This window comes from Saccopteryx bilineata, chromosome 1 (assembly GCF_036850765.1).
Source record: "Saccopteryx bilineata isolate mSacBil1 chromosome 1, mSacBil1_pri_phased_curated, whole genome shotgun sequence".
NCBI classification, from domain to species: Eukaryota; Metazoa; Chordata; class Mammalia; order Chiroptera; family Emballonuridae; genus Saccopteryx; species Saccopteryx bilineata.
In genome coordinates, this window is record NC_089490.1 from 94,625,614 (window position 1) to 94,640,421 (window position 14,808).

General features: G+C 53.0%; 2 protein-coding genes across 4 annotated transcripts; one reads left to right on the forward strand and one right to left on the reverse strand.

Moving 5' to 3' along the window:
- Nucleotides 1-7,676: 7,676 nt before the first annotated feature.
- On the forward strand, nucleotides 7,677-10,780 carry SPSB2 (splA/ryanodine receptor domain and SOCS box containing 2). Of its 3 annotated transcripts, none has more exons than XM_066260393.1 (3): nucleotides 7,677-7,796; nucleotides 8,361-9,118; nucleotides 10,067-10,780. In XM_066260393.1, the coding sequence occupies exons 1-3, from the start codon at nucleotides 7,711-7,713 to the stop codon at nucleotides 10,192-10,194; spliced, it is 972 nt and encodes a 323-aa protein (XP_066116490.1). In that variant the 5' UTR covers nucleotides 7,677-7,710; the 3' UTR covers nucleotides 10,195-10,780. The 3 variants fall into 3 exon arrangements, with proteins under 3 accessions (XP_066116490.1, XP_066116510.1, XP_066116501.1); XM_066260413.1 differs by lacking the exon at nucleotides 7,677-7,796 and adding an exon at nucleotides 7,997-8,087; XM_066260404.1 differs by lacking the exon at nucleotides 7,677-7,796 and adding an exon at nucleotides 8,108-8,230.
- Nucleotides 10,529-14,710, reverse strand: TPI1 (triosephosphate isomerase 1). Its single transcript, XM_066260381.1, has 7 exons — nucleotides 14,479-14,710; nucleotides 13,193-13,316; nucleotides 12,996-13,080; nucleotides 12,789-12,921; nucleotides 12,417-12,502; nucleotides 11,299-11,386; nucleotides 10,529-11,163 (listed from the first exon to the last, which is right to left on the reverse strand). Exons 1-7 carry the CDS (start codon nucleotides 14,693-14,695, stop codon nucleotides 11,045-11,047), a joined length of 852 nt encoding a protein of 283 aa, XP_066116478.1. The 5' UTR covers nucleotides 14,696-14,710; the 3' UTR covers nucleotides 10,529-11,044.
- Nucleotides 14,711-14,808: the final 98 nt, after the last annotated feature.

Sequence of the window (14,808 nt, forward strand, 5' to 3'; positions counted from 1 at the left end):
AATAAAATAAATATTAAAAAAACACAACTAAGCCATAGAAAAAAGGAAAAGGACATAAATATACTATACTGTACATGTTACTGCATATTTTTCTGCCACGTGCAACCAAATTAGTTTGCCAAAACACTTGTGTCTCACTTTTTTTTTTCATTTTTCTGAAGCTGGAAACAGGGAGAGACAGTCAGACAGACTCCCGCATGCGCCCGACCGGGATCCACCCGGCACGCCCACCAGGGGCGATGCTCTGCCCACCAGGGGGCGATGCTCTGCCCATCCTGGGCGTCGCCATGTCGTGACCAGAGCCACTCTAGCGCCTGAGGCAGAGGCCACAGAGCCATCCCCAGCGCCCGGGCCATCTTTGCTCCAATGGAGCCTTGGCTGCGGGAGGGGAAGAGAGAGACAGAGAGGAAAGCGCGGCGGAGGGGTGGAGAAGCAAATGGGCGCTTCTCCTGTGTGCCCTGGCCGGGAATCGAACCCGGGTCCTCCGCACGCTAGGCTGACGCTCTACCGCTGAGCCAACCGGCCAGGGCTTGTGTCTCACTTTTTTTAAGTTCTTATGGGAGTGAGTGTCATAAACTCAAAACAGGGTATGTCAAGACTGTCATAACCCAAGGACCCCCTATATATGGTTTCATTTATATGAAATTGAAGAAGAGGCTAAGCTTCTATACTGATAAAGGTCAAACAGTAGTGACCTTGGCCCTGACTGAGTAGCTTAGCTGGTTAGAGCATCACCCAATATACCAAGGGTGTGAGTTCAATCCCCGGGCAGGGCACATAAAGAATCAACCTGTTCTCACTCTATACACACTCTTGCCGAGTCACCTCATTGATTCTCATAGGTCAATTTCTGAATAAAGGCTGACACACCTCACAAATTTCTCTCTCTAACCCAGACCTCTCACTCCCCCTCCATACTTGCCATTTTCAAGTATGTTCTGAATGGTTCCTTCTGGTTGTTGTTCAGGCACCTCAAAAATGTGTCCTAAACTGAACTCACCATCTCTCCCTTTCACCCTCATGCCTGTCTCCTTCATGCCTCTCCTCCTCTTTCTGTCATCTGTTACCAGAAAGGGGACCTGGCCCTTCAGGTCTGCCTAGGGGCAGCTGATAGTGTGTAGGTTCTTGACTTCATGCAGGAAAAATTTCACAACATGAGTCCAAGTGATTTTTTTTTTTTTTTTTTTTTTACAGAGACAGAGAGTGAGTCAGAGAGAGGGATAGACAGGGACAGACAGACAGGAATGGAGAGAGATGAGAAGCATCAATTATTAGTTTTTCGTTGTGGCACTTTAGTTGTTCATTGATTGCTTTCTCATATGTGCCTTGACCGTGGACCTTCAGCAGACCGAGTAACCCCTTGCTCAAGCCAGCAACCTTGGGTCCAAGCTGGTGAGCTTTGCTCAAACCAGATGAGCCCGTGCTCAAGCTGGCGACCTTGGGGTCTCGAACCTGGGTCCTCTGCATCCCAGTCCGATGCTCTATCCACTGCGCCACCACCTGGTCAGGCAAGTCCAAGTGATTTTGACAGTAAGTTTCTTAAAGCTGGGGACAGTGAAAAAGGAAGGGCCTAGAACAGAAGAAGCAACAGGAGAGAGCCTAGATGGGGCTGCTTTGACCTTCTAGAAGTTTTATGGGAAAGAAATGAGCCTACACTGAGAAGTCAGAGAAAAGGGGGCCTTGGGGACAGGTTCAGGACGCTAGCCTGGGAAGAGCTGCTGCTGCCCATTGCTCCCCTGGCAGCAAGTCTCCTGGGGCCCCTTAGAGTTTAGGAGACACAAGGTTGTGGGAGAATTAGAAGGGAAGGGGGAGATGCTGGCATACTCCTAGGAGGGAGAGGAGAGCATGCTGGGTCCTTTGTTTTGAAGGTTTTTAAAGACTGGGAGTTTAGAGGAGGATTTCAGTAGAATGTTCATCAGCTTTTCCAGGTGTGCCATTTCAGGATAATGGTCTCTATTAAGTGGTCAGCCCCTGGTCAGGGGTTCATTAGTCATTGCAGCTGGTCTGTCATCACCCACCTGATTTTGCTGCTTTTCTAGGCCGGAGCTAAAATATAGCTGTGTTATCTCTAGGGAGGAGACATACTGCATCTAGCTCTAAATTTCTCAGCTCGTTTGTTCAGCTATTTATCTCAGTTTCCCCATTCTACTTGCCAAGGAATTTTCCTAGCTACTTACTAGTCTGCCTCAATCTCCATCATCATTAGTGGCACCACCATTCAACAAACTCTTCCAGGCTAGAAACCTCTCTTTCTCTCTTTCCTTTCCCTGGTCTAAGCATCTAATCAGTCACTGAATCTTGCAATTCTATCAGTATTTCCTGAATTCTTCTCTTTAAAAATTTTTAAAAATTTATATTGATTTTAGAAAGAGAGAGGCAGAGAGAGAGCAAGTTCGATTAATTTGCTGTTCCACTCATGTATGCATTCATTGACTGATTCTTTTTTTTTAAATAATTTTTCTGGCCTGACCTGTGGTGGCGCAGTGGATAAAGTGTTGACCTGGAATGCTGTGGTCGCCGGTTCAAAACCCTGGCCTTGCCCGGTCAAGGCACATATGGGAGTTGAAGCTACCTGCTCCTCCCTCCCCCTTCTCTCTCTCTCTCTCTCTCCCCCCCCTCTAAAATGAATAAATAAAAAAAATGATTTATAATACACCATATTTGAAAAAAAAAATTTTTTTTCTGAAGTTGGAAACGGGGAGGCAGTCAGACAGACTCCCGCATGCGCCTGACCGGGATCCACCCAGCACGCCCACCAGGGGGCGATGCTCTGCCCATCTGGGGCATTGCTCCGTTGCAACCAGAGCCATTCTAGCGCCTGAGGCAGAGGCCATGGAGCCATCCCCAGTGCCCAGGCCAACTCTGCTCCAATGGAGCCTTGGCTGCGGGAGGGGAAGAGAGAGACAGAGAGGAAGGAGAGGGGGAGGGGTGGAGAAGCAGATGGGCGCTTCTCCTGTGTGCCCTGGCCGGGAATCGAACCTGGGACTCCGGCACGCCAGGCCGACGCTCTACCACTGAGCCAACCGGCCAGGACCATTGACTGGTTCTTGTATGTGCCCTAACTGGGGATCAAACCCACAACTGTGGTATATCAGGATGATGCTCTAACCAACTGAGCTACCTGGCCAGGACTTCTTGAATTCTTTTCATCCTTATTTTTACTGCCCTAGTTCAGTCTCTTGACACTTGTCACCTGGGCTGCTGGAACCAGTCTCATGCTTCATGTCTTATTTCCCTCAAAGCCTCCTCAACATTGCTGCCAGGGTGGTTTTTCTTTTCTTCTTCTTCTTCTTCTTCTTCTTCTTCTTTTTTTTTTTTACAGAGACAGAGAAAGAGTCAGAGAGAGGAATAAATAGGGACAGACAGACATGAATGGAGAGAGATGAGAAGCATCAATTATTAGTTTTTCATTGCGACACTTTAGTTGTTCATTGATTGCTTTCTCATATGTGCCTTGACCGCCAGCCTTCAGCAGACCGAGTAACCCCTTGCTCAAGCCAGCGACCTTGGGTCCAAGCTGGTGAGCTTTGCTTAAACCAGATGAGCCTGCGCTCAAGCTGGCGACCTTGGGGTCTTGAACCTGGATCCTCCGCATCCCAGTCCAACGCTCTATCCACTGCGCCACCGCCTAGAGGCTCTTTTTCTTTTATTATTATTTTTTAATTCAGTGAGAGGAGGGGAGGCAGTCAGACAGACTCCTGCATGAGCCCTGACCGGGATCCACCCAGCAAGCCCACTAGTGGGCAATGCTCTGCCCATCTGGAGCAGAGCCTAGAGCAGTCGGTGCCAGTTCACCAAAGCCTTGCAGGCCAAGTTAAAGAATACAAGTGTGCCCTGGCCGGTTGGCTCAGCGGTAGAGCGTCGGCCTAGCGTGCGGAGGACCCGGGTTCGATTCCCGGCCAGGGCACATAGGAGAAGCGCCCATTTGCTTCTCCACCCCTCCGCCGCGCTTTCCTCTCTGTCTCTCTCTTCCCCTCCCGCAGCCAAGGCTCCATTGGAGCAAAGATGGCCCGGGCGCTGGGCATGGCTCTGTGGCCTCTGCCTCAGGCGCTAGAGTGGCTCTGGTCGCAATATGGCGACGCCCAGGATGGGCAGAGCATCGCCCCCTGGGGGGCAGAGCACCGCCCCTGGTGGGCGTGCCGGGTGGATCCCGGTCGGGCGCGTGCGGGAGTCTGTCTGACTGTCTCTCCGTTTCCAGCTTCAGAAAAATGAAAAAAAAAAAAAAGAATACAAGTGTTAGTCTGTGGACAGGCCAGTAATGCGTAGCCAAATAGGAGAGAAGCAAGAGAGGAACAAGGTCAGATACTCATTTTACTTTTTTTTTTTTTTTTAATTTTATTTATTTATTTATTTATTTATTTTACAGAGACAGAGAGTGAGTCAGAGAGAGGGATAGACAGGGACAGACAGGAATGGAGAGAGATGAGAAGCATCAATCATTGCGCGTTGCAACACCCTAGTTGTTCATCGACTGCCCTCCCATATGTGCCCTGACTGCGGACCTTCAGCAGACTGAGCAACCCCCTGCTGGAGCCAGCGACTCTGGGTTCAAGCTGGCGGGACCCTGCTCAAACCAGATGAGCCTGCGCTCAAGCTGGCAACCTCGGGGTCTCGAACCTGGGTCCTTCCGCATCCCAGTCCAACGCTCCATCCACTGTGCCACCGCCTGGTCAGGCAGATACTCATTTTAGAGAAACCACCCTGAGCCCTGGCCAGTTGGCTCAGTGGTAGAGCATCGGCCCGGCCTGTGAACATCTTGGATTCGAGTCCTGGTCAGAGCACATAGGAGAAGCACCCATCTGCTTCTCTATCCTTTTCTCTCACTTCTCTCTCTCTCTCTTCCCCTCCTGCAGCCATCACTCAGTTGAAGCAAGTTGGCCCTGGCACTGAGGATGGCTCCATGGCCTTTGCCTCAGGCGCTAAGAAAAGCTCAGTTGCTGAGCAACAGAGAAATACCGCAGATGGGCAGAGCATTGCCTCCTAGTGGGCTTGCCAGGCGGATCCCCGTCCTTGTAAACTGATTCACTGCTTAATCTTCAGTGCTTAGCACAAATGATTACATTTAAACCAGAAACTGTTTCAAGTGCTTCACAACCAGGGGTCTCCAAACTACAGCCTGCGGGCCACATGCAGCCCCCTGAGGCCATTTATCCAGCCCCCTGCCGCACTTCTGGAAGGGGCACCTCTTTCATTGGTGCTCTAGTTTTTTTTATAGTCCGCCCTCCAACGGTCTGAGGGACAGTGAACTGGCTCCCTGTGTAAAAAGTTTGGGGACCCTTGCATGCAGTAGATATCCATAGCATTTCCATTTTATAGAGAAAGAAACAGCAGCATAGAGGTTAAGAAATTTACCCAAGGTCTCATGCATACTGGCCTTCAGGTATTCAGACCCAGTCAGCCTGCTCCACAGCATGCATCCTTCACTACTATATTATATTGCCTCTCTCCATAGTGGGTGCTTAATAAATGTTAAGTAAACAATAATAGCTATGCCTGACCAGGCTGTGGTGCAGTGGGTAGAGCTTCGGATTGGGAGGTGGAGTACCCAGGTTAGAAACTTCTAGGTTGCCTGACATGTGGTGGCACAGTAGATAAACTGCTGACCTGGAATGCTGAGGCCACTGGTTCAAAACCCTGCACTTGCCTGGTCAAGGCACATATGGAAATTTATGCTTCCTATTCCTCCTCCCCTTCTCTCTCTCTCTCTCTTCTCTCTAAAATGAATAAATCAAATCTTTAAAAAAATGTGGCCTGGGCCTGACCTGTGGTGGCGCAGTGGATAAAGCGTTGACCTGGAAATGCTGAGGTCGCCGGTTCAAAACCCTGGGCTTGCCTGGTCAAGGCACATATGGGAGTTGATGCTTCCAGCTCCTCCCCCTGTCTCTCTCTCCTCTCTCTCTCCTCTCTCTCTCTCTCTCTCTCTCCCCCCCTCCTCTCTAAAATGAATAAATAAAAAAATATTAAAAAAAAAATTAAAATAAAAAAATGTGGCCTGACCTGTAGTGGCGCAGTGGATAAAGCGTCAACCTGGAAATGCTGAGGTCGCCGGTTCAAAACCCTGGGCTTGCCTGGTCAAGGCACATATGGGAGTTGATGCTTCCAGCTCCTCCCCCCTGTCTCTCTCTCTCCCTCTCTCTCTCCTCTCTAAAATGAATGAATGAATGAATGAATGAATAAAGAAAGAAAGAAAGAAAATATCCCCCCCCCAAAAAAAATCTTTAAAAAATGTTAAAAAAAAAAAAAAGAAACTTCGAGGTCACTGGCTGAGCGCAGGGTTGCTGGCTTGAGCATGGAATCATAGACATGACGGCAAGGTCGCTGGCTTGAGCAAGGGGTCACTCACTCTGCTGTAGTCCCCAGGCCAAGGCACAAATGAGAAAGCAATCACAGAACTAAGGTGCCACAATGAAAAATTGACGCTTCTCATCTCTCTTCCTTTCCATCTGTCTGTCCCTATCTGTCCCTCTCTCTGTCTCCCCCGGCCCTGGCCGGTTGGCTCAGTGGTAGAGCGTCGGCCTGGCGTACAGGGGTCCCGGGTTCGATTCCTGGCCAGGGCACACAGGAGAAGCGCCCATCTGCTTCTCCACCCCTCCCCCTCTCCTTCCTCTCTCTCTCTCTTCCCCTCTCGCAGCGAGGCTCCATTGGAACAAAGATGGCCTGGGCACTGGGGATGCCTCCTTGGCCTCTGCCCCAGGCGCTAGAGTGGCTCTGGTTGCGAGAGAGAGCGACGCCCCGGAGGGGCAGAGCATCGCCCCTGGTGGGCAGAGCGTCGCCCCCTGGTGGGCGTGCCGGGTGGATCCCGGTCGGGTGCATGCGGGAGTCTGTCTGTCTCTCCCCGTTTCCAGCTTCAGAAAAATACAAAAAAACAAAAAACAAAAAAAACCCTTCACAATAATAGCTATGCTTAGTGAGTGTGTATTAAGTACTTGGCTCCATACTAAGTGCTTTAACTGAATTATTTCAACTCCACAACAACCCTGTGAGGTACATACCATCATTGTTCGCATTTACATAAGAGAAAACAGGTTCAGAGAAGTTTAGGAACCTCCCCAAGGTCACACAGCTAATTAGTAGCACAGTTTCACTCACAACCAAGATCTTAACTACTAAACTCTCTCAAATGAAACCTAGTTTAGGAATGAATGGACATTCAGGATGAAGACTACAACAGCATAGAGACCCATGACACCCACTTTTCAGAGCTGGAAACACAGGGTTCAAGAACCTCAGGCATAGGCCTGACCTGTGGTGGCGCAGTGGATAAAGCGTCGACCTGGAAATGCTGAGGTCGCCGGTTCGAAACCCTGGGCTTGCCTGGTGAAGGCACATAAGGGAGTTGATGCTTCCAGCTCCCCCCCGCCTTCTCTCTCTCTGTCTCCCTTCTCTCTCTCTGTCTCTCCCTCTCCTCTCAGGCATAGAACGGGCTGACTCACAAAGATCAGGAAAAGGCTTGCCCAGAAACAGTGACCCAGAATCACAGGACCAGGGAAATAGAGGTCAGCACTATGGAAGAACCCCCTTGACCCCATGCGCCTCATATCTAGAAGTTCAGGAGTTAGTTGTCCAGGTGGCTCAAAGTTTTGTTTTGTTTTTTTTTAGTTTTTTTTTTTTTTTTTTATTCATTTTAGAGAGGGGAGAGAGAGAGAGAGAGAGAGAGAGAGAGAGAGAGAGAGAGAGAGAGAGAGAGGAGCTGGAAGCATCAACTCCCATATGTGCCTTGACCAGGCAAGCCCAGGGTTTCGAACCGGCGACCTCAGCATTTCCAGGTCGACGCTTTACCCACTGCGCCACCACAGGTCAGGCTCAAAGGTTTTTTTTTGTTGTTCTTTTTTCTTTCTTTTGGCTCAAAGGTTTTGACCATGGAGAACAGCCCTCCAAGGATCCCAAAGTGGTGCTAGAGAGGGATTCCCTCGCGGGGGCGTGGCCTTGGTGCGGGCGCGACCTGGCGCGAGGACAAGATGGTTCAACATCCGGGAAGGCCCCGAGGGGCGGGGACTTGGGCGGGACAAAGCCTGGGGAGGAGCTGGGGCGGAAGCGGCCGGCGGCCTGCGCTCCGCGCGCTTCGGTGATTCACCACTGGCTCTCTGGTTAGACCCAGCATTAAGCGAGGTTCGGGGGCCACCGGTGACGGGGGCACGGGGCGGCTGACGGGGACGGCCCCTGGAGAGGCCCGAAGGGGGCGAACTCTCGAGAATCTCGGGAGCCCGGGACAGCTGGGAAAGAGAGCAAGGTGATGGGGCGACGAGCTTGGGAACGTGAAGAGGGAGCAGCGGCGCAGTGGGCAAAGGGGTGAAAGGATGGGGCGCGTGGGTGAGGAGCCCCTGCCAGGATCCCGCATTTTACACCCTCTTCTCTCCCAGCTCCTCCCAGGTCAGTCCCGAACCGGAGCGCAACTTGCAGAATAAAAGAGACGCCCCAGCAAGACTCTTTCGGGGACTCCTCCAGCTTCTCACCTCCATGGGCCAGACGGCTCTGGCAGGGGGCATCAGCAGCACCCCTACCCCACAGGTCCCGTACCCTGACCACTGCTGTCCCGAAGGCCTGGAGGAACTGCTTTCTGCTCCTACTGACCTGGGGGCCCAGCGGCGTCACGGATGGAACCCCAAGGACTGCTCAGAGAACATAGAGGTCAAGGAAGGGGGATTGTGCTTTGAGCGGCGGCCCGTAGCACAGAGCACTGATGGGGCCCGGGGTAAGAGGGGCTACTCGCGGGGCCTGCACGCCTGGGAAATCAGCTGGCCCCGGGAGCAAAGGGGCACCCACGCCGTGGTGGGTGTGGCCACGGCCCTCGCCCCGCTGCGGGCTGACCACTATGCCGCGCTGCTGGGCAGCAACAGCGAGTCGTGGGGCTGGGACATTGGACGGGGAAGACTGTACCATCAGAGCATGGGGCCCGGGGCCCCCCAATATCCAGTCAGACCTCAGGGTGAGCAGCTGGAGGTGCCAGAGAAGCTGCTGGTGGTTCTGGACATGGAGGAGGGAACTCTGGGCTACGCTATTGGGGGCACCTACTTGGGGCCAGCCTTCCATGGACTGAAGGGCAGGACCCTTTATCCGGCAGTAAGCGCTGTTTGGGGCCAGTGCCAGGTCCGCATCAGCTACCTGGGCGAAAGGAGAGGTGAGGCCTGGGGTAGGTGTGTGTGTGTGGGGGGGGTTGTCACTGGTGGCTGTGGTTTGGGTTGGAAACTCAACGCCTTTATAAGAGTAGAGGGAAAGAGCCTTCATCTGACCTGCCTCCCTGCCACTTAGTGTGTGGAATGGCTAACGATGTTCACAGCTGTTGCCTAATTTAATCCTCCCAATAGCAATAGAGGCAAAGGAAGTGGTGAGCCCCCAGAATGGAGGGAGGCACCCCAGGGGTTAGGACTTTACAGGAGCTATCAGCTCCCGGAGCAGAGTTGCAAAGTGTTAAATGGATACTGTCCTAGGTGTACAAGTTCAAAAGGAAGAGGACACGGTAGTACCAGGCACCCAGGGTGTGTACCATTCCCTGGGCTCTGACCTGACACATACTTACCAACTTCCTCTGTCAAACCCCAGGAAGAAGCCCCTGAGGCTTCCCCCTCCCCCCACTCTACTGGCACTTGGAAGGAGAGCAGTGAAGGCAGGGTTTGGGATGGGGCTGCAGGGGAGGGACCTCCTTGGGGGGAAACAATGGGGCCAGGGCTTGGAGCAGATTGAATTTAACTGTTCTCTGCAGTTGTAGTCTTAGCAGAGGCTGGATACCTCTCCTCCCATCACCCATGGTGAGCTGTTGTGAGGGGCCATTTCCTCATCTCATCAGCCCCATTCCCAAGGCCTCTGGAGTCAAAGCCCAAGCCCATTACCATCAAAGCATCTTAGCCTGTTGCTTTGAGGACCTTGGCTAGAGTTTCACCCCCAGCTCTGAGTGGGAGTATGTGATGCCTCCCACCTAAGAGCAGATGCAGAACTTCAGGGTGCCTTAGATCTCTCAACCAAGGTAGGAGCAGACTCAGAACAGGAAAGTAGAAGGGAACCCTAGAGTTTGAAGATGTCTGGCTGGTTGCTGCACCCCTACTTACCTTCCCTTCCTTCTCTCTCCCAGCGGAGCCACACTCCCTTCGGCACTTGAGCCGACTATGCCTGCGCCAAGTACTGGGGGCTACCCGGCTGGGCCAGGTATCTGCCCTGCCCTTGCCGCCTGCCATGAAGCGCTACGTGCTCTACCAGTGACCCTGTGATGCTACCCTCTTCAGGGCTGGGAGGAGGCACTGCTGGCTTAGACCAGCTACTTAAAGCCAGTGGGGCTGGGCCTCTTCTCCCAACCCAAGTTCTGGGGAGCTCAACAGCCTCAGAGCCAACCCTGGGGTGAAGAGAGCTGTTATTTGAAGCTGTGGCACCCTGGTACGCAAGACTTTTTTTCAAGTAATAATAATAAGAAAGATGCTGTTGTAAAAACCTGTTTGTGGTTTTTTGTTGTTTTTGCACAAGGGTCCTGTGGCTGCCTCAAAAAGGAAAGAGAAATAATGTGGTAATAAGCATAGTAAAGAAGTATGAACCACAAAACTTAGGGCCACGTGTTTATTCCCCCCTTCACCCCACCTAGTGGGACTCCTCACATACACACCTTACACAGGCATTGGCACCAGAGATGAGAGAAGTGCCCCTGGCCTCTGACGGGAGGACAGGGCTCTCTCCCAGCCCTTGGCTCCATGGTGCGAGATGGGAGAGGGGAGGATAGCTTCTCTTTCCTGCCTTCTCTTTGCTGCCTGCACTGGGGACTGAGGGGACCCATAAGCAAACTCCACCCCTTCCACCTCTCAGCCAAGGAAAACCCACCTTGGTGAGATGTTTCATTCCAATGATTATAGTAAGTGAAGAAGGGATTGGCCTGGTCCCAACCATTACAGGGTAATGTGTAAATGGTAAGGAGAGGTACAGTATGGATTAGGCCACAGGAGGAGCAGGTGATACCATCAGGAGCATGTGCAGGGGGGTGGGGGGCGCAGGGAAGAGCAGTTATTGGGCTTCTGAGCTTTATACTCCTTGACATAGCAGGAAGGGTAGGGGAGATGGATGGGGCTTATTGTTTGGCATTGATGATGTCCACAAATTCAGGCTTGAGGGATGCACCACCCACAAGGAAGCCATCCACATCAGGTTGGCTTGCCAGCTCCTTGCAGGTTGCCCCAGTCACAGAACCTGGCAAGGGAAAGGAAAAAACGAAAGATCAGGGGTGGGATAGGCATACATACTCCATTCCCACCTCTACCTCTAAGGAGGGCTCAGTCTAGTTCTCAGCCTACTCCACCTCAGGCTGGAGCCAAACCCACTCACCTCCATAAATGATACGGGTGCTCTGAGCCACTGCATCAGAGACATTGGACTTAAGCCATCCTCGGAGTTTCTCATGTACTTCCTGTGCCTACAACAAGAAGCCAGACTAAGTTAAGACTCTCTGCCTTGCCCTGGCCGGTTGGCTCAGTGGTAGAGCGTCGGCCTGGCGTGCCGGAGTCCCAGGTTCGATTCCCGGCCAGGGCACACAGGAGAAGCGCCCATCTGCTTCTCCACCCCTCCCCCTCTCCTTCCTCTCTGTCTCTCTTCCCCTCCCACAGCCAAGGCTCCATTGGAGCAAAGATGGCCCAGGCGCTGAGGATGGCTCTGTGGCCTCTGCCTCAGGCGCTAGAATGGCTCTGGTTGCAACAGAGCATCGCCCCCCCTGGTGGGCGGGCTGGGTGGATCCCGTCAGGCGCATGCAGGAGTCTGTCTGACTGCCTCCCCGTTTCCAACTTCAGAAAAATACAAAAAAAAAAAAAAGACTCTGCCTTTCCCTCAAGGAAAAAACAAAACAAAATTATGGGCACTATTGGAGAGGCAGTCTGGTTTCAGGGAACCCCAGAAACCCTGGGATCCGAGTCAGAACACCAGGGCTCTGACACCCACCCCTAGCCCCAACTCCAAGCTCTGGAATGGATGTCCTTGAACAAATCATTCTCATTCTCTGGGCTTGAAGGCTCGTCTTTAAAATGAGGGTTTGGGCCTGACCAGGCAGTGGCGCAGTGGATAGAGCGTCGAACTGGGATGCAGAGGACCCAGGTTCGAGACCCCGAGGTCACCAGCTTGAGCGCGGGCTCATCTGGTTTGAGCAAAAGCCCACCAACTTGAACCCAAGGTCGCTGGCTCCAGCAAGGGGCTACTCGGTCTGCTGAAGGCCCACGGTCAAGGCATATATGAGAAAGCAATCAATGAACAACTAAGGTGTTGCAATGTGCAATGAAAAACTAATGATTGATGCTTCTCATCTCTCTCCGTCCCTGTCTATCCCTCTCTCTGACTCACTTTCTGTCTCTGTAAAAAAAAAAAATTTAAAAATGAAGGTTTGGCCCAGATGGTCTCCGCTGTCCAGTTCTACCCAGGCAGGGTAGGATGAAGGTGGGGCTTCTGGGCTTAGTTACCTGTTGGGGTGTTGCAGTCTTGCCTGTACCGATGGCCCACACAGGCTCATAAGCCAGAACAACCTTATTCCAGTCCTTCACGTTATCTGTGGGACAGAGATTACAGATGAAAGGGTGAACAGGAACTATCCAGCTCAGTACCTAGGGAAAAAAGAAGAGGGAGGCTTGCTGTCCCCTAGTGGTGATCTAAGGAACTCCAAGAGGCATCAATACCATGGGGCAGGAGCAGAAGTGACAGAGTGCAAGGGTTCTGAAATCTTCCCCTTCCCTTTTCTGTATCAGCATGTGAATAAAGACAGTCTGCAGGGCGCCTGACCCCACCCTCTGTGCCTTTCTGGCCTTGGCTAGGCTCATAGGCCCCTTCCAAGATACCTGCGATGACCTTGGTTTGTTCAAAAACGACCTTCTCAGTGATGCCGGCTTCCCTCTCATCTAGCTTCTCTCCAATGCAGGCAATCACTCCAAGTCCCTCCGCCAGGGCATGGGCCACTTTCTGCCCAATCAGCTGTTGAGGAACAGAATTGGTGAGACACCACTCTTGGAATAAGGAATCTCTTGTATTTTCTGCTGGTTACTAACCTCATCTGATTCCCCAAAGACGTGCCTTCTCTCTGAGTGCCCCAGGACAACCCATGTGGCTCCACAGTCTTTGATCATGCCAGGGCTATGGGAAGAGATGAAACCACAGTTCCACAGGTAGCCCACCTGTGGCTTTCCACTCAATGAGGAAAGTGAAGGATGGATTCCCACACACCCTTCTCCCACCTGCATCTCACCTGATCTCCCCAGTAAAGGCCCCATTAGTCACTTTGTAGCAGTTCTGGGCAGCCACAGCAATCTTAGGATCTAGCTTCTGCCTGGCGAAGTCAATGTAGGCGGTGGGGGGTGCACAAACCACCTCTGAGGATGAAATCACAAAGCAGTCTTCATTCTCCTTACTCCATCCAGTGCTCTGGAACCCCCTGGCCTTCACCAGCTCTCTTAGTTCTGCTTTCCTTCCCTTTGCACCCCAGCAAGATGATCTTGGTCCAAATCCCAGGTTGGGCCCATTTCCAACTCCTAAAGTCTTCCAGATGCCTGAGAGACTATGGTCCTGCCCTCTGCTCTTTTAACAGCTGTGGCTCTGATTTCCCCGGGCTATTCTGGGCCTGGGCACCTCCTAGACTCAGCATTCTCTGGGGGCCAACCCCGCCTCCCCTCTAAAATAGCTTATTCCCACCTTGTATAGGCAAGGCAAGGTTTTTAGCAAAAGCAGAGGGGCCAGCTCCTGCGATTGATATTGGGGTCTCTGAGAAATAAACCAGAAGGGAATGCCTCTTCTGATCAGGCCTGGGTTCTGTGATGTAGGTGGATGGGAAGCACTGAAGATAGCATTCTACCGGTGGGTGGCAGGGAGCTGACCAGCCTCAAAGAGGCCCGGTGCTTTCCTGGTTCTAGGCTGGAGAAAGCCCTCGTTCCCAAAGGTTCAGCCTGTTTGGCACCTGCTCAGCCACTTTCTACGGAAGGTAGGGCTCACCCAGTCTGCGGAGGGCAGAGGATCAGAGCGCGCAGCTCCGGAGGCCGAAGCAGCGCGGCGGGGGCTCTAGGCCCGCCGAACAAGGCGCGGGGTGGAGTCACGGGCTACGTGCGGCGGCGCACGGAGCTAGGGCTACCAGCAGGTAGCGGAGGCCTGCATACCCACTCAGCCGCCTCCAGTGCCCCTCCCCAACTCTGGGGCTGTCGCCAGCCTTTCTCGATCGCCTGCTGGGGCCGACCCACGGCCGGCCCCTGGCGATGCAACCCTGTCCGCGCCCCGGGGCCATCTTCCTCCCCAAGACCCAAAAAGTCCTTTCCCGCCCCACTATCCGAATACATCATTAAATGTGAACCCGACTTCTCCCCTCGAGACCCCTCTGGTACTGCAGCTGCGAGGCCACGGCGCTGCGGGGTCAATGCCTGGATCTCCAGTAGCCCTAGTCTTTAGCCCTGCGTCCAGGTCCACGCGGACACCCGGCAGCCCGGTACAGGGCGCTGCCCTCTTGCCTTTCCATCACCTGCCCGACCCGACCCTTGTGATGCTCACCGGTGTCGGCTGGCACCTTGGCCGCGTTCAGTGTGCTGATGAGTTCCCCCAGAGTCGTCTTCCGCCCATTCATCTTCCAGTTCCCCCCGACGAAAAACTTCCTGGAGGGCGCCATGGTGCTGGAGCCGACACACTGAAGGTCAGGATCACCGCGCAGCCGCGGCCACTGCCCGCTTATATAGAGCGCGGTGAGATAGAACCCCGCCTCCTCAGCCATGGTTAGCCCGGCCCCTGCGTGCAAGCCCTTCCTCCTGCCCCGCCCGTGTGGCAATGTTCTAACGTTACCCTCTTTCTTGTAGCAACGTTCTAGGGGTTCCAGGGGGCCAGAAG

Excerpts from the sequence above, each read along its gene's own strand:
- SPSB2 (XM_066260393.1), top strand. The coding sequence starts at position 7,711 with ATGTGCCTTGACCAGGCAAGCCCAGGGTTTCGAACCGGCGACCTCAGC. Across the intron at positions 7,797-8,360 it reads TACCCACTGCGCCACCACAG|CTCCTCCCAGGTCAGTCCCG; the intron begins GTCAGGCTCAAA and ends CTTCTCTCCCAG. Across the intron at positions 9,119-10,066 it reads CTACCTGGGCGAAAGGAGAG|CGGAGCCACACTCCCTTCGG; the intron begins GTGAGGCCTGGG and ends TCTCTCTCCCAG.
- TPI1 (XM_066260381.1), bottom strand. The coding sequence starts at position 14,695 with ATGGCTGAGGAGGCGGGGTTCTATCTCACCGCGCTCTATATAAGCGGG. Across the intron at positions 13,317-14,478 it reads CAAGGTGCCAGCCGACACCG|AGGTGGTTTGTGCACCCCCC; the intron begins GTGAGCATCACA and ends TTTCATCCTCAG. Across the intron at positions 11,387-12,416 it reads AGACTGCAACACCCCAACAG|GCACAGGAAGTACATGAGAA; the intron begins GTAACTAAGCCC and ends TTCTTGTTGTAG.